The sequence below is a fragment of the Phalaenopsis equestris genome, unplaced genomic scaffold, assembly GCF_001263595.1.
Source record: "Phalaenopsis equestris unplaced genomic scaffold, ASM126359v1 Scaffold000002, whole genome shotgun sequence".
Classification (NCBI taxonomy): Eukaryota; Viridiplantae; Streptophyta; class Magnoliopsida; order Asparagales; family Orchidaceae; genus Phalaenopsis; species Phalaenopsis equestris.
In genome coordinates, this window is record NW_018164444.1 from 22,425,399 (window position 1) to 22,451,056 (window position 25,658).

The following is a 25,658-nucleotide window of genomic DNA, read 5'->3' on the forward strand; positions in this document are numbered from 1 at the left end:
CTAGTTGGATTGCCAATTTCACAATTTTTCTCTCTGTACTTTTCCGCTTAAATACCTGGGGGTCAATTTACTCAAGGGAAGGAGAAGGAAAACTCAATTAGATGAGGTTGAGGAGAAGGATAGGAAACGAATCCTTGATTGGAAAAATAATTTCTTGTCCTTTGGTGGTCGTATTACTATGCTTAAGAGCATCTTACACAGTTCGTCGTTGTATGTGTTACAAGTTCTCCAAATTAAAAAGAGCACACAATTGGTCCTTGAAAGATGTTTCAATAATTTCTTATAGGCGGGTGGCCACTTTGGTAGGAGATGGCTGCCTTGGAAGAGCATTTATAAACTAATTTATGCTGGTGGTTTAGGCTTTAAATCGCTTCATCATATTGTCGACATAAACTTTTTCAAATTATGGTTTAAATTTTGGAAAGGGGACTCCTTGTGGGTTGCATTCATGCATGGAAAATACTATCATAATAACAATTCCGCCTTGGCTAATTGGCGGTTGGGTGATTCTAGGGTGTGGAAGAAGATGTTGCAAATTAGAGAGTGGGCTAAGGATTATATTTACTGGGAGTTTGGGGTGTGGTAACCTCTCTTTTTGGCATGATTGTTGGTCCCATGTTCCTCTAGATTTGAGGGAGGTGGTGTATGTTAACCTTCTTGTTTCTAACACTTGCCTAGATGGTAATTGGAATCTTCTCCTTCTTAACCAGTTGGTGTGGTTGGAGGGTGCACAATTTATTTCTTAAATTCCTTATGAGCCTCATTTGAAAGACACTCCGGTATTTAAATTGTTAACTAGAGGTTCGGTCACTAAATCATTATATTCTGCTTTCCATAACTTCAATAAAAACTCTTGGGGAGAGAGTGTTTGGAGCTAGGCTTTAACCCCTACTATGTCTTTCTTGGCTTGGAGGATCTTTCATTGTGTTATACCTTGTGATGATATTTTAAAATTAAAAGGATTGAGGCTTGCTTCTCGATGCCTATTTTGCAATGCTGCGGAGGATTCTATTGAGCATCTTTTCTTTTTATGTCCATATTCTGTTTATTTGGGGAAAGGCCAATCACTGGTTTAACGTCACCATGTCTTCTGCTCGAAATTTAATTGGCACTTTTGAGGTTTGTAACCCTGCTCGGAGGCAAAAAACACTTTTTTGCAAATTTAAGCTTACATTGTTTGTTGGTTTATTTGGATGGCCCGTAATAATACCGAGCATGATGGTAAAAAAATTAATAGTGCAACGATTTTTGCTAACAACTTTGCATGCATTAACATTTTTTTTATGTTGGGAGTTGTGAAACACAACTTCTTTTCGAGCATATCATATTTTGAATCTTTGGGGACTAACAATATTATGGGGGGAGGACACTGCAACTCCCAGTTTTGGTGAGATGGCGGCCTCCTCCTACCGGGTGGGTGTAAATTAACACGGATGGGAGCTGAAATTTTTTTAATACTGACATTGGGGGTATTGCTTGGAAAGAAGTTCATAATTGTATTCTCTTCTCCTCCCCCTATTTCACCGATAGTCCCCTGGAAGATGAGGCTAGAGCCATTTTGATGGTTGTTACTATTGCTTTATCGCTTAATTGGCATTTCCTTATTATTGAGACTGACTCTCATATTTTGGTTGATATACTTAATAATGGGGTTGAAGCACCGTGAGACATTCTGTATTGCATTAAGAGAATTAAACTCATCTCTTCCCATCTCTCTGTTGTTTGGAGGTTCATACATCGTAAGGGAAATAGGTCGGCCAATTAGCTTGTTGTTTTTGGTATTGAGAGTAATAATATTCTGGTGGGTAGGGTGCCACCCCCCTCTTTGCATATTTTAGTTGTTGGGTACAAATTGGATGCTCCATAACTTCGTGGATAATGGTTAGGTGAGCCTGTCATTAAGGCTCTTCTCTTATACTATAATTAAGCTATTTTTCTCATTTATTACTTACATTATTGTTGTTGGTTTATTCCTCCATTTGATTTTATTATATAGTTTTTAGTGTTATATCTATTTTATGGTGGCCTGGGGATTACATTACTTGATTTCGTTGTGTTTGGAGGTTTTCCTCCTTGGATTGTATTGGATTTCTTGTCGACTCTTTGAAATTTGATGTTATCTGGATTTCGCCTTAGATATGTCATGGGTATAACTGAGCTCTATTGGATTGTTGTTGTGTGCCTTTTCTTGCTACTATCAATACGTCTGACACAGTTACTTTATTAGATACTCATACTTGATATACTTTTTGGTGTTTCTTTTTTGCTTCGATAAATTTGTATGAAATTTTGGTTTCTCTTTTGTTGGCGTCGAATTGTAATATTGGAGATGAAACCCCTATGGTGTGAGTATTATAATTTTTTTGAATTTTTTAGACACGGGGATTTGTCTCCACACCACTTTTATATTTCCTTTTTTTTATTAATATATAGGGTCGATTCTTTCCCACACACATATATATATATAATTTTACCTCCTAGTATCAAAATATTTTTTTCACTTTTTTTCATCTTTTTGCTTTTTACTTGAATATTTTTTGTATAAAAATGATCACCTTTTCAAAATAATAAACCGACATGAATTCATAGAATAAAGTTCTAGCTCAAATTTAAACTCAATTAATGAAGCTCTCAATTTCAAACGAGGATACCCTTAACCCAACTTCACTGGCAACAAACAGCTTTGATGACATGACCAGCTGTTTCTTCAGCACGTCAGCAAAAGCTTGAAGAACAGCCCGCCGGACTGGTTGCAATTGGCCGTTGATTGTTATAACAGATTGTAGGATTCAACCGAAACCGCCTCCAAACAAAAAGAAATTTCTATCTACACCACGTTACACGATTGATCAGGAACAGTCAAGATGCATACATTCATGTACTCAAATTGCTCTGAAAAGACAAGTTATTGCATTAAATGAAAAATAAAAAAGCACTTTCTTCCTTTACAAAGGATAAAAATCAAACGAAGCTGCCATCAGCAAGGTTAGGTGCTCATATAATGGCCACGTAAAACTGTTTTTCTTAAAATATTTTTTTTATTGAGGCACAAATTAAATTTTTGCTATTAAAAAGGCCAAATAGTGCGACTTTCCTAAGATGAATCTATTATAAGCAAAAAAATTTAAAATTAAGACGGCACAGATCCCCTCAAATCGTCGTTCGCATCACTACATCTACTAGGAAAAGTATTAAAACAAATTGATGCCATAAAACATAAAACCTTTTTTTTCTTAGCCTGAAGCTTTGAATAAACACAGAGAAGGGGGGGCCTCAACCAAGTCCATATTTGGAAATTAGGTTGCCATTTAAGGTTGGTTCGCAATACGAATCATGTTATCATGCGAGTTTACAGCTCACATGTTTACCCGTCCATCTAGCTTCATAATTGCTTCAAATTAGTTTATCGTCCTCGCATGATACTTCACTCTGATTTTCACACAAAACAAGGAATTTACTTATTGAATGTAACTATAAATAAGCTTTCATCAAAGAAATTAGATACCGGTGTGAATCCCCATTCGAAATGGCAATCTAAATACGCAGGAACTAATTGAAGGCAAATTAATGGCCATCCAACATTTGGAGTGACTCCTTGAGCAACTTCTGTGCCTCTTCTCTCCTTCTGCATAGGCATTTAGATCATTGATGTCAATGAAGTTTATGATGCAGCATACAAGAGATTTTCCAAGATCAGATAACAGATAGTTGACAGGTTAATCAAAACAATAATAATTTCCAACATTAATCTAAATCACAAAAGAACAAGTCCTGATGAATCGTCTAATTTTGGACTACTGAACTATGCTTTTGATCTACGCCGTGTTGCTTGATATATGAAGTACGTTTTTTTTTGCTATAGCAAAACAGTTGAATCATGTTGTTTAAGTTTTAAAACTTATGATCTATGTAATTTCACATGATATAAGTTTTAACGTCTATAATATACGATCATATATTCCAGTTGAATGCTAACTAATGGATGCAGTGCAGTTATGAAATTAAATGGGAACAGGGCTGTAAATGAACCAATGCATTCGATGAACAACTCGAACTCAGCTCGTTTAAAACTCGATCATATTCATTTAATTCAGTAAATAAATAAGTTTGGAGCTTAAATAAACATGAACATATTTGAACTTATTCATTTATATTCAGGAACAAAACTGTTTGTTGTTCAATAAGTAACTTATTCAATACTTGATATTAAAGTTGATGATAACTTGTACCATATATGATATATTATTTAAATAAAATTTAATTAACTGGAATTTATTTAATTATAGACTCAATAGTAATATTTTATAATATTAATAATTTTTCAATATATATATAATTATCAATTTTATATTTATTTTATTAGTTTAGGTGTTGGATGTCAAAATACATAAGACTAATGTGATATGTATGAAATGCCCTTTAAAATTAACTTTAAACCACTGAAAAACATCAAAGGCAACTAGGGGTGTAAACGAACCGAACACGAACGAACAGAGCTTGTGTTTGTGTTTGGTTCGTTTAAAATTTAGTTTGTTTGAAATAAAAATGGTTCGGGAAGTCACTGTTCGTATTCGTTTCTTAACGAACGAGCTGAACACGAGCTGTTCACGAACGATGAGCCAGTTTGACATCCCTAATATTAATATATATAAATAATATATTATATTAATTATATAACTTATATTATATAAATATTTAATATCTATTTTAGTATATTGCTAATATAGTATATTAGTATAATACTATTATTAATTTATTATATATATTATAATTTATAAAATTTATTTTTTTTAAATATCATAAATTTATTTATATATAATTATTTTAAATTATTTTATATTTTGAACAATAATGATTCGAACACGAACGAACGCATCACTGTTCGTGTTTGGTTCGTTTAATTAACTGAACGAAAAGAATTTGTTCACGTTCGTCTCATTTACTTATCGAACGAATCGAACACGAACTCATTGGCGAACCGAACACGAACTGTTCACGAACAACAAGCTTTTTTGACAGCCCTAAAGGCAACAATGAGATCGTTGTGTATAAGTATCTCTTAAACTCTAGTTTCTCGTATATCTCTCATTTCCACTCTGCTTGCAATTCCTACTAGATTAAAAAATGGTGTTGAGAAAGTGTAGTACAATCATTATAAGTTATATATGACTAAGAATAAGGATGGTGCAGTAACTCAATATAGAAAAAATATCTACAAAATTGTCCAAAAAAAACTAAGAAAATGACAAATTCATATCACTATGAGAAAACCGACACATACATCTAAATGTGAGATTTGTGAGCAAACTTGAAAATACGATCATCCTAAAACATGATAGATTAAGAAATGGTGTTGAGAAACTCGAGTCTATCGCATCTCTCATTTCCACTATGCTCACAATTCCTACCTGATTAAAAAATGGTCTTGAGAAAGTGCAGTGTCATTATTGTAAGTTATATATAATTAAAAATAAAAATGGTGTAGTAACTCTATATAAGAAAAAAAATATCTACAAAATTGTCCAAAATAACTAAGAAAATGACAAGTTCATATCACTATGAAAAAACCCACGCATACATCTGAATGTGAGATTTGGGTGCAAACTTGAAAGTACGATCAAGCTGAAACATGACAAATTAAGAAATAGTGTTGAGAAACTCTAGTCTCTCACATCTCTCATTTCCACTCTGCTCGCAATTCCTACTTGATTAAAAAATGGTGTTAAGAAAATGCAGTACAATCATTATTAAGTTATATATAATTAAAAATAAGGATGGTATAGCAACTCAATATAAAAAAAAATCTACAAAATTGTCCAAAGGAACTAAGAAAATGACTAGTTCATATCACTATGAGAAAACCACGCATACATCTGAAAGTAGGATTTTGATGCAAACTTGAAAGTACGATGATGCTAAAATATGACAGATTAATAAATGGTGTTGAGAAACTCTAGTCTCTTGTATATCTCTCATTTTCACTTTGTTTTAAATTCCTACCAGATTTAAAAATGGTGTTGAGAAAGTGCAATACAATCATTGTAAGTTATATATGATTAAGAATAAAAATGATGCAATAACTCATATAAAACATATCTACAAAATTTTGTAAAAAAATAGGAAAATGACAAGCTCATATCCCTATAAGAAAACCAACACATACATTTGAATGTGAGATTTGGGTGCAAACTTAAAAGTACGATCATGCTAAAATATAAAAGAATACATCCCATATGATCATGATTCATGAGTTACATTCCATTTTTACAGAATTTATAATCGATAAATTAGTAGGTGTGATCAGATTTATAAATTTATGTATTGAATTTTTTATATAAAAATCTAGATAGTATTTTGAATTTTTAGTTCATTTAAATACTCGATCATTTGTCATAAACAAAGCATATACAATCTAGTTCAAACTAAGACAAATTTAAACAAGTCAAGCTTGAGCAATATATGAAAGTTCGCACAAGCTCAACTCGAACATGGACTTATAATTATACCAAGCCAAGTTCGAACTATGATAAACTCGGCTCAACTTGGCTCAATTACAGCCATAAATGGGATAAGTCAAGATGTCATAATCTTAAAGGCATTGCTACAAAAAATAAATAAATATATAAAAGAGGTCGGTCATTATGAGGTCCAGATGTGACATTTAACATATGCCACTTATCATTAGATGTTTAAAAAAGAAGGGTTATCTACGCAATATGCCCACATTTTCTTTGCAACAATCGGATAAGATTGTTGTTGCAATAATGGCGTTACACAAGTGCGTACGCAAGCTTCCCTCTCATTATGATCTCGAGTTTGTGCGTCATGATACAAATAATTCATATGCACTTTCTAAGTATATCAGCTAGTTCATTCCCCCAAACTCACAAAAAAGACAATGAATTGCTCCATCAAGATCATGTTTAATGGAATGTTAAATCGAGTACTGAGCTATTTCATTTGCAACTGTATCATCGCAATACAAGTTCCCTTCAATTTAAGGGGCAACACAAATTTCTGATAGCAGTCTCCTAAACCAAGAAAGTGCGCAGAGACCTCTAGCTAACATGGCTTCTGCATACGCTGACGTTACTACTTTTAGGGTCTGTTTGGGGCAACTGTAGCTTATTGAATAATCTGCTGATAAGCTGATTAAAAATAATCTGCTAATAAGCCAAGTAGAATAGCTATTAAAAATTTTTATTTTTATGAAAAAGCAAGACCGCAGCCAGAAAGCTGCCACCGCACCTAGATAGGTCGGTGTGAAAATGCTATTTTTAGTGTTTTGAAAACATACAAGCTGTCAAAACGCAGTTTACCCAAACAGGTCGGGTGAGTTTTTAAAACGCCACCGCACTAAATAAGCTGTCTCAAACGGGCCCTTAGATTCTACCTACTTCTCCATATGACAAAGCAGTCATGTTAAAATTGCGTATAGAAGCACAATTCTGAAGTAATGTGACGCAAGACAAAGGCAGCCTGGTACTAATCCTAGTTGCACAAGATGAGTTAAGCAAGTGTTATTCGCAGAATATAAATCTAAAGCGCTCATGTGAAGTGATAATAATATAAAACCGCTCAATTCTCTCCTCATCACATTCACACCTTTCACCTTTATCAAAGGATAAAGGCAGCTCTACTAACTTGCCACTCGGTGATCACATTTGCAGCTTTGCCAGTTTCACTACATCATGGTTACCTCAACCTCCACCTCAAATATGATAACACAGTGGCCTTCCTCCCCAACGTGCATGGACCATTCACTAAATTCAAGGCACCTTAGGTGTATTTTACTTTCAAACTAAGTTTAAGAATATTTACTTAAGACTTCTATTTAAATAAAAAAATTAAATAGTTTCAGCAAAATTTTGCTAAAACCAGAGTTTGTGGTTTGTTTTTAAAAAAAATTTTAATCTATTTATTAAAAATCATTAGTCATTTTTATATCATTTAGCAAATTAATTCATTATTTATGCCATTATAGTTAATTATCTAATTTATGTAATTATTCATATGATTTGTAATTATTTCTTAAATTGTTTAATTCTTAATTTTCTACAACATATTTAGTAAATTTCTCTTTAAAAATATGCAGTACATATTTGATTTTTTTAAAATTAAATTCATATTTCAAATTAGTTCACTTAAATTAAAAAAAATTAGGTATGGCTGAAATGGCTGATTCAAATGAAGGAAAGATCCCATTCGGAAAAACAAGAAATTGAAATTCAAGTCAAGTACTCTTTAACACATGCATTTATTGTGAAAAAAAAAAAATAGAATTACACCTTGAGCCAATGAGCATCTAAAACAGGTAATGTTATTAAATATAAGAAGGTGCCTTCGGATGTAGTACAAAAGATGCTTACTTATCAAGAAGGAATAAAAAAATCGAAACAAAGTTTATAAATTAATTATAATTAAAGGGTGGTGGATATTACTATATCAAATAGTCAAAAGTCATATACTTCATTACATATATAAAGAACTTGAAAAAAAATATTATAAAACAAGAGATTAAATAAATGAAAATCAGAAAATATACATAAGGGAATAAAAAATAGAATTTCACAACACATAGCTAGATAATTCTATTAAACAAGTGTCCATTTAAATGCATTGAAGTTAGAATTTTGATTATATAGGAGAGGCTCTTGCACAATATAGACAAGGTTTAGACCATCGATCCATCATGAGTTAAGATTCCTAGTTGCAGGTGAATCACAAAAAATTTGGGAGGAAAAGGGATGCACTTATATCAAATGGGTTGACTGATCGTAAAGAGAGAACAATAATAATGTTTTAACTAATTCACTATTAGACACAATATTCTTAGAGTCAGTAGATGCATATGAATATTCAACAACTGAATTGGTGTTCTTTAAACTCTTAGATGCAAAGATTAAAAAAGATCAGAAAAGAGAATATACTCAAATGGTTACAAATAATAACTTCAAATATGTTCTTGCAGGTTTAATCATTTATAGTGTTCAATGTCTATATACTTAATATTTTCTCACATTAAAGAATGTGAACATATCATAGTATATTTTGGCATGCTGCAAGATTGGTGAAATCGGGTAACACTCATTTTACTTTTTTCTTCACCATTTTGCAAGCATGCATAGAAAAAAAATTAGGCTTATCTACAACTCTCAAAATTAAAAATAAATCTGATTTATTGTTGATTCCAGAGATGAGAAATCCACAGAAATCATTCTCAAGGATATACATTAGAATTGTGAGCACTATTTGAAAACTTACAAGCCCAATAATAAAGATACTGAGATCAGTAAACGGCAATAAGAGGCAAATAATGGTTATATTTATGATGCATAAAGGAAGTGAAGGATATAATTAGTGGTGCATTTGCAGAAGATAAAGAGAAATACGAGCGAGTATTTGTCAACTCTGATAATCATTACATCAAATTAAATACCATCTTAATACAGAGCTTTTTTAATATGTTTAAAATATAATCGATGAATAAATGATAAAAGCAGTATATGCAGTTATTAAAAGATTAATGAGAGGCCTAAATGATAGAATTGGAGATAGATCAAGGACTCTACTTATAATCATGCTAGTAGCTTATTCACAATAAGTTCTCCACCCACATGAGAGATGAAAAATCTTCAGGCATAATTCATGAAAGCTTCTCTATTTTTTAGTTTTATATTGATTAAAATATTTTCTTGAATATGACATTGTAATTTTAATGTAATGATGTAGTGTGAGATGTATGGCATCAACACTAATCTTACAAAAATTGACTATTAAGTTTTTAGGATTGATTTATAATGTTATTGGGAATGAGAAGAACAGGATTGTATTCAAATAAAGTGAATAATTTATTAAATTTACTAGTAAACAAATTCACATATTTTATGCATTTCATTATTTTTTTATTAAATTTACTAATAAACAAATTCACATATTTTATGCATTTCATTATTTTTTTCTAAAGATTCACGCAGAGAAGAAAAATTAATGAGATAAAAGCATCTAAATGATTTAGTAATTAATAAACATAATTAATTTTTTTAAAAAAATCAATTTGAGAGATAATATTTATCAAATTAATTTAAATTTCATTTATGAAAGTTGTGAATGATTAAGAAAATAAAGGATATTGATGAGTAACATGTTGGTGACAAAAATCTAATTTGTAGACAAATTGAAGAGGTATCAAAAGAAAATTGAAAGCAATTCATAAGAAGAGGTCAAACAAGCAGAGTTTCATCAATAAAGAGAGCTGATTCATCTCAACTTACATTTGCTTTCGCCTTTCAGAAAAGAAAAGATGAAATTAACTCATAAGGAGAAAAAGCTAAAAATGATGATTTTGAAAATTAAAAAAATTACTTAAAAAAAAAAGAGAATATGTGAATGACTAAAGTTGATGATAAATGAACTTTCTTTAACTTTTTTATAAAACTTGAGACTTTTTTCCATTTAAATTTAACTTGAGAAATGAATTAGGTTTTTTTTTTTTTAATGTGGAACTTGAGTATTTAATTTTGAATCACACTAATCATTTGTTAATTCTTACATATCATAAAAAGTGTTATAAATTTAATTTTGTAAGTTCACCTTCAATCTATCTTCAAATTTGGTAAACATTAGATTTTCTTTCAATTTTACGTCAAACTATAACTCATTTCTCAAACATTCCACGTTTGCCGATAAATATTGAATGCATCATTATCTTTGTTGAAAAGTATTACTTAATATAGTTTATAAGCAAGAAATATAAGTTATGAGCGCTCAAATTAAAAACCACCACTTCATTTTGCGATTTTTGAATTGAAGTAAGAAGAAACGCGTCCATATCATACTGCACTTGGTGCTTTGAAAACCACTAATGAATGTGAAGTACCAGTGTGCGTTTCAATTTCTATCAAATATGTTCCTGGCCCAATCAACATCAATACAACCCTCAATATCTAGTTTAACCATTGTTTGAGAACATAAGCACTTTCCCTAAAGTCAACTTTAAGTAATGTAATATTTGACCCATTGCATTCATATAGACTTCAGTAGGATAATACATAAACTGACTAACAATATTGATATGTAATAAATGTTCAGTCGTTAACCCAACGTTAACATCTTCCCCTTAGTGGTGGGACTTATTCAATATATTCCCAAAACTTCTAATTATGTATCGGTTTTCACGCTACAATCTAACTTACCTACATTGTTCAATTGATCTAAAACATATTTTCTTAATTAAGTACACCCATATTCTTAAACTCAATTCAACAGACAATTATCTCTGAAGCTTGCAAATTTCTTTTATAACATCTCCCACAATGATCATGTCATCACCATTAATTATCAACGCAGTTTTTCTCTCTTGTCGTCATAAGGAAAGAGATTATCATTTAAGTGGCTTTGTTCAAAGCCACCTTTCATAGCAATGTTGCACTAACAGAACAATGCATGCGGTGACAGCTTCAATCCAAATAACACTTACTCAAATGGGCATATAAGTCCAGAGGATGATGATGTATAATTCAATCAAATTTTCAGTGAATCAATTATAAATACTCACGAGGAAAGCAGATAAGTTCAGCTACTGCTTCACAAAATCAAGAGAATTTTAGACTGGGAATATATTTGGAAATGCATTTCTTAGTTTTATCCACTTCAAAATTTGAATTTCTTTTTTTTTATTACATAAGTACATCATTTCCTAATTTAGACTAGATGTAGTAAGTTTGCAAATTAGAAGGGATTAGTTTCTCTAAATATATGTACCCTAGATGTGAATAATTTAAATGAAGTACTTTTTCCTCCCAAAGTTTGTTTTCTAAATGGTACCAGAGCCTCATTCACCAAGTTCAGGTTAGTTGCATTGTTAGGGAGTCGATCATTTGTACTTTGTCTGCTTCGAACGACACAGAACCCTCGGCCTTGAATGTTTGTTGCTTTGTCTATGTCAATTGTCTGTTGCTTCATCTGATTTGAACCAGACCCCTTGGCTTCAAACAACATGTGATCTGCTTCAACCTTGTATGGGACTGCATCGAACATCTTCTTCCTAAGACGATATCTTCGTTTGGGTTGTTCAAATAAATCGACTTCGTCTGGTCCAGAAAATAAAACTAGCTTCCTTCTGCAGTCGGACCTCCCACTTGCAACAAGAAAACTTCTATGACGTCATGTTGGCCCTCATCTGCCCTTCCCTTCAGTCGTATTTCTTACTACAAGTTCTTCCCGATTCTCCTTTGCCGTCAAAACACTCCATGTAGCCGAAATACCCCTCCTATAGGCCCTCCTCTGTTTGAATCCCTTCAGTCAAGCAATAGGCTCTCCTTCAGAGACCTTCCTTTTCTTCCTAGTACTAAACCCTAATATTATCCCCATAGGATCTCAAATGTTCAATTTATGCCATCGAAGCTTCCTAGCAGCAAATCCTCCACCAAATTCTTCTTCGAGGCACCTTCTTCATCAAAATTCTCCTGACCTATAGCAGCAACAACAACAACAACATTAGCCAATGTTCATCCTTTCCTGCAGCGATCGTTCCTCTAGATGCGGAAGTAGCAATCAACTCCCTTCCTGCAACTAGCAACAAAACTAAATACACATAGGGTTTATGACCAAGTACGGGTTAAAGATGTCAAGTTCTACTCCACAAATTAATTTCGAGCAGTACACCAACCTAGTGACACACCAAGGTAATATGTGCTTCTCTCATCTTGCCAATAATGAAAAATTTAGAACTTGGATCATTGATTCGAGAACCTCTGATCAAATAACCGGAGACATCAATGCTCAAGTCAACTATCAAAAGATTTTACATTTAGATCGATCAGCTTTGCAGATGGTCACACTCAAAAAATAATTGGAAAAGAAGATGTGTAGCTCTCTCAGGATATTATTTTTTCCTCTATTTTATATGTTTGATAGTTGAACTACAATTTGATTTCAAACAGTAAGATTACTCATATGAAATGTATTATCAAATTTATTGCAAACTCTTATGATTTTTAAGTGGCGAAGTTGGGGAAGGTAAATGGCAGTGCTAAAATGCATCAAGGCTTATATCTATTCAAGAAAAATCTTTTTCTAAACACACAAATGAACAAACTTATATTTTTAGCTCAAATTTTGGAGTTCGAAGAGTTTGTGTGTCGAAAAATAGGTCATGTTATAACGTTATTGTCTAGGTTATTCTAATTTTAATTATATTTCAAAGTTGTATTCTCATTTGTTTATCAATAAAAATTCTAGTTCTTATCGATGTGAGATTTGCCAACTTGTCAAACACACTAGAAATAGGTATTCCACAACTTAGTACAACCCCGCACACCCTTTTCCATTATCCACGATGATATTTAGGAATCTTTAAAGGTGAAAATCCTATGTGAGACTAGATTGTTGTCTTAATTATTGACAATCACACAAGAAATACTTGGAAATTCCTGATGAAGGAGAAATATGAAACAACCAAAATCTCTAAAGCTCCATTACATAATTTAAACTCAATTTCAATGCGAATTCAAATCCTTAAAACTGATAATGAAAAGAATATTTCAATTCCATCCTTAAATCATATCTTTCAGAAAAATGAAATCATTTATGTGAGTTCATGAATTGATTTCTTACAACAAAATGACATATTTGAGAGATAAAACAATTATCTCCTTGAGATATCTCGCTCAATTATGATTTTTCATCAAGTTCCAAAATATTTTTGGGAGAGAATCAATTCTTACTGCAACATACCTTATCAATCGAATGTCTAGCTGGATACTTACTTCAAAACACATTTTTAAGTTTTTATGTTACATATCATCATATCAGAGCTTTCTATTCTACCATACTACTTAAAATATATGGGTGTGTATCCTTTATTCACGTATATTCTCAAAATCATACAAAACTGGACCCTAAATCTATCAAGTGTATTTTTCTCGGTATGCCTCCAACAAAAGAGATAATAGTGTTACGCTCATGTTACCAGAAAATACAACTCCATAGATCTTAAAGTTACATACTATGTTATAATAGTGTTACGCTCATGTTACCAGAAAATACTACAACTCCATAGATCTTAAAGTTACATACTATGTTGTAAAGGTTGTTAACATAAAGTTATCGTTGTAAAGGTTGTTAACATAAATTTATCGTAATGTAAGCTAGTAATTACAATGTATGTTTGACTCCATAGATGTTTTAGTTTAGTTAGATCCTTCATACTCTTAGTCATGATATAAATGATCTGTAAGATAGACATGACAGGATATATACGCGGGATAAATATACATGGAAAATATGTATGAAATGCATGATATATATGATATACATGATCTGTAAGATAGACATGACAGGATATATACGCATTATAAATACGATGAGAAATGATATGCATGATATAAGTAAGAGAAATGAATAAAATAGAGATATGGATGATATGTGAGTTATGTATGATGAATAGTTACATAGTAGAGTAAATATGCATGTCAGTAGACGAATAAAGATTTTTTAAAATAATATATGTTATAAATAATAAAACAATTTATATATGAATGCTTCTATGTACATATTCAGAGGAAGATTTCACTCACTAATAATACAGGTAGAGGACACTAATGTACTGTGTGCATAGTTTTTCTACCACCCAGACAATTATGAGGATTAAATTACTAACCGCTGTACCAACAGGATAATATCGGTCAGGAGAAAGTAAACCAAAGCTTACCTCCCCAGACAACTGTGCTGTGATGTTTACATTACTAATTACTAACTGCGGTGTAGATGGGATAATATCAGGGCAGGTAAGAGTTTTCCCCCTTGATAATTGCAATGTGTAGATCACTAACCGTTGCGTCAACTGAAACCAACGGCACAATATCAAAGGCGTGTAAAGTTTTGTTGACAGTGATCCTCACGGAGAAAGAAATGTATGTAAAAAATATAAAGTAAAAGTATAGTTAAGATAAATGCATATAAAAGATTTGTGTAGGTTTATTTAGAAAAAGATCATTGATACATGCATTTGCATATATAAGATTTCTTATAAATATATGAAAGTTTAGCATACTAAAAGATTTCTTATAGAAATATGAAAAACTAGCATGCATATTGTATTTTTTTCCTAGGATTACTGTAGTTTATAGTGAGATTGTTCCTGGGTTTTCTTTAGATAACTATGTTGATTTAATATTATTTTAAGGCTTTAGGCATTTAAACAAAATGATGAGAAAAGGAGCAAATGTGTACAGAAGACGAGAACAAGAAATGAAAAGGTATAAATTTCTACTTATTAAATTTAATTATCTTCTTTAGAGGCAATTTCATGTATTATTTGAATATTAAACTGCTTGTGAAAAAAATAGAATAACAGAGAATTTACTTCCACCGTCTGTTCTCGTCTTGATTAATTTCAAACTCCGGGTCGAGTTGTGACACAAGGTCAATCAAATGCATCTTTGTGGGCTCTTCTTCAAACAACAATGAGTCAAAATGTTACTCTCAAGAGACAAAAATTCTTCAATTACATAGATGAACTTCTTTGAAAACCAACCATATCACTCCAAATCTCATTCAGAAGAGAGTTGGAGAGAATATCAGATTTCGGGTACCATTCATAAACCACTATCTCACCTTCCTTATATCACTGATGAACCCACCCCTATCCTCACTATCACAAATCAACATGAAAATGAACCTACTACTCGACTAAATTCTCTGACAACTCTCACCAATAACCAAGAACTTCGTGTGAGATCAGAAAGAAAAAGCCTAGTGAGCATGTAAGAAACAATATACAAAATCAAGAATGCAAATCCTCAGAACCAACACCACACAACCCAAGCAAGGCCAACAGATCATGAGCACCAAGAGGAATGAGCACAAGAATGCAAAAGACACCCGATTGAAGAATTTATGACCTATGAAAAATTATCATCCTCTTATAAATATTTTATTCATAACTAGGATAATGTTTAGGTCTCAAATTCAATTGAAGAGGACTTAGCAATTCTTGCTTGGAAAAAGATTGTGGAGGAAGAGATTTTTGCTCTTGAAAAGAATGGTACCCGGACCATAAATCTGTCACCTAGAAAAAGAGTTGTAATGTGCAATTCGGTATTTACTGTTAAATATAATGCAAATAGTAGCAAAGAAAAGTTCAAGGCTAAACTTGTAATAAAATGATTCACTTACTCTTATGAGATCGACTACTATAAGACATTTGCACTAGTGGCGAAGCTCAATACAGTAAAAATATTATTGTCTTTGGTTATCAACCAGAATGGCCATTACATCAATTAGAGATTAAAAATACATTTATTAATGGGAATCTTGAGGAAGAAGTGTAAATAGAGATTCCTCCGGAATTAAAGAACTATACAAATAATCAACAAGTGTGCAAACTAAGAAATCATTATATGGTTGAAACATCTAGTTTTCTTGTGAATGAGCTATCAGTTTTAGACTGATAACACATTATTTGTGAAATTAAATCAAGAATGTATGATAGTTATCTTTATTGCGTATGTAGACGACAATATTCTTTGAACAATGACGTAAATGGTTTCTGAGTTTGAGATCAAAGATCTTAGAGCTCCAAGAAGCTTACTGAGAATCGAAGTACCTAGATCCAAAGAAGGCATTGTCATATCCTAAAGAAAATATATCATTAACTTAAAAAAGTCAGAAACATTAAGGTATAAACCAAAAGATACTTATATGGATTTCAATTGATGAGCATCAAAAGGAGAATAATATCCTTATTGAAAAATGTATGAAAAATTTGAAGGGAAACTTATTTATCTATCACATATAAAGACCTGACATTGCTTTTTCTATGGTTATAGTGAGCCAACATATGAACGATCCAAATGAAGATCATCTAGATATGATTTTTCTAATTCTGAGGTACCTAAAGATGATCCCAAGATGTGAATTGATATTTTAAAAAATTGAGAACCGTCTATTGATATCCAAACTAATGCTAGCTAGATAGGAGACAGAATAATAGAAGATCTACCACGGGTTACTATTTATACGTATGGGATAACCTGGTTTCTTGGAAAAGTGAAAAGTAAGTTGTGGTGAAAAGTAGTGTGGAATCTAAGCATCGTGCCCTGACCCTAAGAATCTGTAAATGGATGTGGCAAAAGAATTTCTGACGAAACTTCACATGGAGAACGAAAGCACTATTAAGATATTCAATGATAGTAAATCAACCACCAAAATTTCAAAGAATCTGGTGTATCATAGTCGAACAAAAAATATAGAGATTGGCATACACTTCATCTCTGAAAAATTCAATGGAGAAGTTGTCTAAATAAGCTATATCAAAACTCAGTATCAAATTGTTAACATTTTTACCAAGGCTCTTCCTCAACGCCACTTTAGTGGATCTCAACAGCAAATTTGGGAAGCATGACATACAAACCAACTTAAAGGGGAGTGTTGATATGCATATAACCGTGGACTACATGAGCTCGCCCACGGCTTAGGATACTGTGGGTCTGCTGTTATATTTGAGAGGAAGAAATTATTCTCCCTTAATTATCCATTATTGTATTTTTCTTTCTTTCCTTTTTAATTATGATGATTTGAATTTTCCTCCAATTGTATGAGGGTTGGTTTGAGATGTATATATATTTATCATTTGCTTAATAAGAAAATTTGAGTTTTTTCCTCCTAAAATCTAGAAAAATCTTCATTCATAATCAAATTCTAAAATATATATTAACGGAGAAAGAATTAAACATGACACAGAAATTGAGTTGACGTTAAGAAAATTTATTACTTAGATATGCAATATTATCCTAAAATTACAAATGTAGTATATGATTGCATTTAGTCGCAATTCCATAAGTATTGCAAGTTGAATTCTAACTCAAGAGTCAGAATAAATTAAAGAATTAGATATTTTGCAATTAGAAATCAGAAGATTTTATGATATTAAATATTTGCGTCAAATGACAGTAAAATCGACATTAATAAATAGAGTTAAAAATACTAAAAATATTAGAAATGAATATCGAAAATTTGTTAAGCAAATCCAATTATGAAATAGGCGGGAAAGGCTTGTTAAAGATTTAAAAGGAACTATAATTATGGGTGTCTCGTGATCCAAATTTGAGATTGAAATTTTTGCAACAAGGAGATTGAAATTTTTGCAATAAGTTGATCATTCAAACTACAATATTTACTCAGGTAGCACTAACATGTACAAAGATTTAAAACTAATGTTTTGGTGGCGTTGTAGGAAGAAGGGTTTGTCAAATAAATTTCTAAGTGTCGAGCATGTTTGGGTAGCTTATTGGTGCAGGTGGCATTTTCAAAACGTCGTCGAGTCGTTTGGTTTAGTTGTTCGGACAGCTTATTGCAAAACTTCGTTTTGGAATCCTTAACAGACGGGGACCCGGGATCAACCCCGCGTCCCACGTCTTCATTTTGCATTCGAGTGAAATTTCCTCACATGTCCTCTACTCTCTACCTCTCCTTCGCTCAGACTATGGAGGTCGCAGTCGTGCTCCCCTCTCCTTCATTTCGGGTAGGAGTGAGGAAGTAGCGACCGCAGTGAGGTGATGGTCGGGCTTCTCGCGTGTGCTATCAACGTCGTCGGTGGGAGCGGGATGGGGAACGAGGAAGAAGGCAATGAGATCCATTTACCTTTGTTGATTTTTACAACGAAGCAGTTGAAGCGCATGCTGGAACTTGACCGGGCGGCGGCCGCCCTCCGCCATTCGATCAAGGATCTCCGGCTTATAATCCTGTCGGCACTATTTTTGGATTTCCACGCCCATACTATGGCCTCAAGCGCTGCCCCAGCTCTGCAACTCAATGCTCACTCTACCACCCGCGAACAGGCGCAATCTAATTCCACCATTCCGTGATAGCGATCTATACCACTATTTCTGATCCTTATCATAAATGGTTGAACTCAGCATTGTTCTCATTAATTGTCCTAAAACTTGTTGAAATGTTTTTATTATAAATAATTCATGTAGAAATGACTCTATAGTTAGTCTAGGGTTGGGTTGATGGGCAATGGCTACTTAGATGTTAAAAAAATGATCATAGAAGTGAGGTATTTGCGGGTTAAAATTATGATATTTGGTTAATCTTTAATGCATTTACTTGATTAAGAAATAGGGGCAGAATAGTCATTTATGCAAAATCAGTTGTTTTCCAAACGCGCAAACCAAAAAGCTAGTCAGTTTATTATGATTAGCTACAGATACGCAGCTTGCAGAATAAGTTGTTTATTAGCAAGTCGGATAAGCTGCAGCCGCAAAATCAGTTGTTTTCCAAAAGCGCAAACCAAAAAGCTAGTCAGCTTATTATGATTAGCTACAGATACGCAGCTTGCAGGATAAGTTGTTTATTAGCAAGTCGGATAAGCTGCAGCTGCCACAAACAGACCCTAAGCAACAAAGACCAGGTGAATTGTTACGGTCCTTACCTAAACTTGAGTGAAAATAGGAAAAAATTACAATGAATTTGGTTATATGATTCCGTAAATCCATACAAGTTCATCTTAATGTAGAAGAGATAATTAATCGGATTAACCAAGTCAACTCATTTGTGGAATATCAAGCAAACAACCAATTAAAAAATTGGCTAGGTGTATGAGAAGGAAATTGATGAACAGTTCATCTTAATGTAGAAGAGATAATTAATCAGATTAACCAAGTCAACTCATTTGTGGAGGATCAAGCAAACAACCAATTAACAAATTGGCTAGGTGTATGAGAAGGAAATTGATGAACTAAATGATGTTCCAAATGTATTCATCTTAGACAAAGTAATTCTTATATGAAATGTACAACTATATTTGGTCATCAAGTTGAATTTGATATATATAATCATTTGAAATCATTGAGAAAATCAATAAGATCGCTTAAAAACTAGCACTGCCAACTAAAATTTTAAATGTTCACAATGTTTTTCACATATCGATGCTAAGAAAATAAGTCACTAAAGCAAGTCAAAGAAAATCATAGGAAATGAAATTGAAAAAATTTTAAAAATTTAAAAATTTTAGATTCAACGTACATTAAAGAGATGAAAAAATTTTTGAAATTGATATTAAAAAACTGTGTAACAAACCTTATTCATTATGTTAAGATTAAATTGAAGCATGAGTCAACCAAAAAAAAAGTAACTAGGGAATACAAATAAGAAATGAGCCACAAAATTTGCCTAAAGATTCAACAACCTGCTAAAAAATTCGACGACAATTTTAATAAAAATCACATAAATGAAATAATAAAATGGAAAATAAGTAAATGAAAACTCACTTTAAAATTATATCCCATTTTTCACACCTCACAAAAATTATCAAATTATTGTTTTACGAAATTATGTACTTTAATTTGACTATTTTGATAAATTATTTACTCTTGATATTAGTCTTAGAACGCTCCAACTTGTATCAATGGGTTATTGATAAGTGTAATGTTGGGCTCCAACATTTATTAGCAGTAATTATGACCATCGAGCTAGGTGATAACATGATAAAATTTAATTTCTTTAACTCTATACAAATATTATATGATATTTCTAAGATAAGAAATGCTGAAAATAAGAAGAAAAAATAAGAATGAAGTAAACAAAAACATTTATGATATTGACTAGCATACTAAAATAAAAGTTTGGCACAAGTTAGCACAAAATCAGCAATGGGAAAGGAAAAATTTGATCGATGATATGATGAAATTTTTATTAACAATTAATATGATCTTTGGGCCAATGTGATGATCGATGATATGAAAGGAAATGGAAAAATTTTAGGCTTATACATTTACAAGTGATATTGTTATGCTATGATGACATTGTTATGATGACATTGCTATGATTACATTATGATGAATATGCTTATGATTACATGTTTATGACTTTACATATTTTATACAATAGTCATAATCTGTTTTTTTTTAATGTTCTATATAATTCTAGCACGTTATGACTTGCGCGTGGGCATGTACAGACATACGAGCATGCACTTTGTTTCTTTTTATATTAAAAATATTGTTTTAGCTTTGATTATTTCTCTGAGCTCGTTGCTCACTCTACGTTATTTACTTACTGAAAAGGATAAGAAGCACTGGGGCAAATAGTCAGTTATGACTTGTACAGATTTTGTATTTATAGTTTTGAAAGCTTGTACAATCTTTTGGGTCTGTATTTTATTTATATTAGATTTAGTAGTTTTATATAGATATATTTGTTATGATGATATAATTTTCACACTTCCAAATAAATGAGAATATGAATTGAATTATGAAACAAAACGTATCAAGTATGATTGTGGCAATTTAGTTAGACTTGTTCATCACCCACAGGGTCTTAATTCTGCAAATCAGGATGAATGTTGGTGATAATTTAGACTGGCCAAATTAGGCACCTCAGCTGACCCTTAAGGGGGCAGTTGAGGCGTGACAGATTGTCAAAAGTCATCATTTGTCTTTGAGATTATTTTCTCAACAATTTGGGACCAAAAAACATAACTAGTACCATCAAGTTTAATATTAATCTTTGTGGCAGTACATCATTTGTCATTGCTAAAGTCAGAATCTGGTTTTGAACTAAAACTTAAGTCATTCTTGTCACAAGGACTGCGAGTATTGCAGCCATTTATGCTGTTCTCATTCTATCAGGTAAGTGGATGTAGTCATCATTTTCAGATTCATCTGATCTTGCAACAGCAATTCCTAGTTGTGAAGAATAAGAGGAATTCTACAAGTAACTAATCTGGTACTATGTTAAACTCAAGAGCTTTTCAAAATATTTCTCAAATTCATTCTTAAATAAGTATATTTAAAAGATAAAAAATGGCGGCAAATTTCTCAGAAACCATTAATATTTGGTCAGAAGAAAATAAGGAAGCTATATAAACCATAGATAAACATAACAATAAAGACAGCCATCAATTATAATCATCTCCTTCTCCAGGTACCAAATAAAGCTCACGCAAACATGACGAGTAAAAGTGGAGGCAATCTAATCAAATGCTCGAGTGATGATTGAACTATAAAAATAAACCATAAAAATGCATTGAACTATAAAATTAATTCATAAAATAGAAGACACAACTAGCATAAAAATAGCATGTAGAATTTAGATATTTCATTCAACAGCAAATTTTAAGATATCATAAAATTTTGAACGCAAATTATATCATATGGTTTTATGCGGCTTGTAATTTAAAATATATAATTATGGTTTTTACAGCAAGCCCATGTGCTGATTGAAAAACTGATACGGCAAACATAGCATCTTTTAGATTTACAACATTCCTATGTTTCATCCAAGAAATTTCTTTACCTGATATTATGGAAAGAGAGCATTTTACAACAATTTTTTAGTATTTTCTATCCTTGAGAATTTGAAATGAAGTCGACTTATTTTCATGTACCTTTCTAATTTAAGCAAGTGCAGGGAAACACAAGATATGGATTACACCTGCTAAATTGTCATATTCTAGACAAGGCCCGTCATTTTCTTTTTCTTTTGATGAAATAATTAAATATTAAGTCCTAAAACAGTAACGTATCTCAATAATTATTTTCCTCGGACACATATGGCCAAATACAAGTAAAATATTCATCAAATAACACGATTTCATAATAAGAAGCCCGATGGAGAAATTTTATTGCAGTTGAAGGCAAACCTTTTAATGTCCTCCACAGCCTGTTTTCGATGTTGTATTTGCCGTTCTAGAATATGAATTAGTGTAGCTCTGGCCTATGAAGTAAAAGGCAAAAAAACATATATTAACAGATGAAGCAAAAAAAATACCATTTTAAGACAAAAAAAAAGGTTGATAAATGCCTGGTGAGGACGCAGTGAATTAAGAAGATGGTGCAAGTTCTTAAAAATAAGAGAAATTTCCTCCACTCTTCGTGCATATTGTGATGGTCTATCCACAAGCACATCAGCTAGCTCCAAGATATGTAGTTGAAGCTCCCTATTCAGTGACCTCAACTCTTTTTTATAATCTGAATACAGAAACAATTAATGAACTAGAAGCCCTTAGCCATGATACCAGAGTAACCAAGAAACAGAAACAGTTCTGATGAATTAAAATTGAAGTAATAAAATTGGTAATTAGATAAGTAGTGCTCCATGATTGATGAACAAAACTAGGGCAGGAATCAGAGATGAAACAGCCTGGCTGAAATCACAAATACAAATGCTGGGACCTCTTCTAGCAGAACTCAAGTTGTAAAAAATTATCTAAACACAATTAGTTTAAAAAAAAATAAAAAGAAAAAAGTAAAAAAGAAATCTAAACATAATTAGCCTTGGATAAAACAAGTAGTGCATAGGGCAGCAAGACCTGATATTGGCCACATTTGGACCCCATTACAAATCACTTTTTATGGCAAAGTCAATTCATGTATCTCAGTCCAGCCAAAAAAAATTTACATTCAACCAGAAAGTGTCGCTAAAGTTGGCATTAACCAAGCAAGCTTTGACTCAATGTTTGCCGGACAGTGAATCCTTAAATCTCTCCCTATTTCCTGAGTTTCTCAATGATATTCACTTTTTCATCATGCACAACATACTGCAAAACAAGTCCGTCAGCTTTGTGGAAATTCATGAAATTCGGACGGATGGCCTCATCCACTTTATCTTGTATAATGCAACGCAAGTAGGTCATCTTTGTGGAAGATAATGAAAATTGGACAGATGACCTCATCCTCTCTATCATCTTGTGTGTGTGCGTGATGTATGTACTCAGTACATGTGCAATGTAACCATGCAAAAATAAATATATGTATGGAGGTTTGCTCGGTGGTATCTATTATATTATTATTTGATCATGATTGCTTATTTTTTTCTTCCAGTTCAGAATTTATCCCTTTTCCTTTCAACCACCACCACAAACCTCAACACCCCGTAAAAAGCCCAATTTTTTAGTCCCTTTAATCCCATCACATCCAAAACTCGTCATGAAAAATCCCTCACCCTAGCCTAAGTCTCACACATCAACCCTATAAGCTCCACACTCTCAAGCAAAACCCACACCCATTAAAATACTTTCTACACCTGTCAGACATTATTAAACCCTTACCTTCCCAAGTCCACTTCACCCCAAATATCCTCCATTAGGTTTCTTTCTATTCCCTTGCAAATTAGAAAAAAATATAAATCTCCAACCCTACCGCATAAAAGCCCACCTCACTCCTCTGTCCAGCAACACTTACATTGTTAAACAATCTGATCGAGAACATATGGTAGCAGGGATCAATTAATGAAAATAACAAACCCTGACTTTCACACCCGGTACACAAATCTCACGGTGGGTATGAGGCACGTCTTCCCAGACATTAAGAGTAAGTTAACCAGCCAAAACAAAGAAAAACAGAACTTCAATCTGCTAATAACCTTAACATCGAAGTAGAGATTATACCAGCCAGCTGATCGTATACTTCTTTCCATAATCTTGAACAAATACACAACATTGAAAATGGCTATGATGTTCACAATAGAAACTGTTAAACTAGATGGAAGTCTATGAAATGCTAAAAAAGAATTGTGGAGAACATGTTTCATGTGAAATAATGGATGATCAGTGCAGGCTGTGCAGCATAAATTTTAAAGGTAAAATGAACTAATATATTGATAGGAATCATCCTCACAACAAACAACCGCTATTTTTCGTTTTTACTAAGAATTGTGGATGGGACAGTTCAAATCAGTCATATGATCATAAATAAGGGATCATGGGCAAGCACAAAGCTCAATCAATTTAAGTTAGCATAAAATTCTGGCAAGACGTACTCACTATATCTTCTCGTTTCAGGATTCAAATCCTTAATAAAATTAGAAAAGAAAATTTCTTGCAGAAAATGTCTAGTTATGCTTTGCAAGCTTGTTAATGAATTTTTTTCTTATACTTCTTCATGTTCAAATTTTGTTATTGGATTGCTTGTTTGCTTGATTTTACTCAAACTCAATACAATTTGATTTACAACGAGTGGATTTCAAATTATTCGCATGGATTGCTTGTTTTGTAGTTTCTAGTTATTATTTCTGGTAGAAAACTATTGATGTTTTGTCTAAATTGATGTCCTATTTTTTTAATTTCCATTGAAGTAGTAACTTGTCAAATGATTAAGAGTAAGCGCCCCCAAATTTCTGTGTATGCTTCATGCTTTTTTGCATCTCATATTAATAAAATATTATAGATCCAAGTCCCTAAGATGTCCTACAAAATATGTGGTACTTGAGATCGCAGTATAGAAAGAAATATTAGGGTCAGTCACTAACATTATAAAAAATGTAATTTAAATTAAATCATTTCGGTTATAATTCTAAACAATTTCAACATAACTAACATTTGGTTAAAAATTATATTCTTACATCCAATTTGAGGTATAATACTAGGGTATTTCATGTTAAATAAATAACTAAGAAGAATTCTTGAAATAAACATAATATACCTTTATTTTTAAAATAATGTACTTAATTCATAAAGATTTGGATATTCAAAAACAAAATCTGCATAACTAATATAGAACATAAACATAAAAAAGAATTTACCATTTATTGATTACAGGGATCGATGGCTTTATCAATTAAAGAAGTATAAGAAAGACAACTTATACTGTTACATTGTTTGAGTATTGGTTAAATTTGTCGTAGCTAAAAATTCTTCACCAAGAAGTTGATTT

At 32.2% G+C, this 25,658-nt stretch overlaps 1 protein-coding gene across 3 annotated transcripts; it reads right to left on the minus strand.

Moving 5' to 3' along the window:
• Positions 1 to 2,633: 2,633 nt before the first annotated feature.
• LOC110027788 (mediator of RNA polymerase II transcription subunit 7a-like) lies at positions 2,634 to 22,976 on the minus strand (the record flags this gene model as incomplete). 3 transcript variants are annotated; one of them, XR_002294379.1, is given in 4 exon segments in its annotated part: positions 2,634 to 2,827; positions 3,506 to 3,625; positions 22,649 to 22,722; positions 22,810 to 22,976. XR_002294379.1 is itself a non-coding variant. In XM_020729350.1 (3 exon segments), coding segments are annotated over 3 exon segments (302 nt in total), but the record flags the coding sequence as incomplete, so codon positions are not given.
• Positions 22,977 to 25,658: the final 2,682 nt, after the last annotated feature.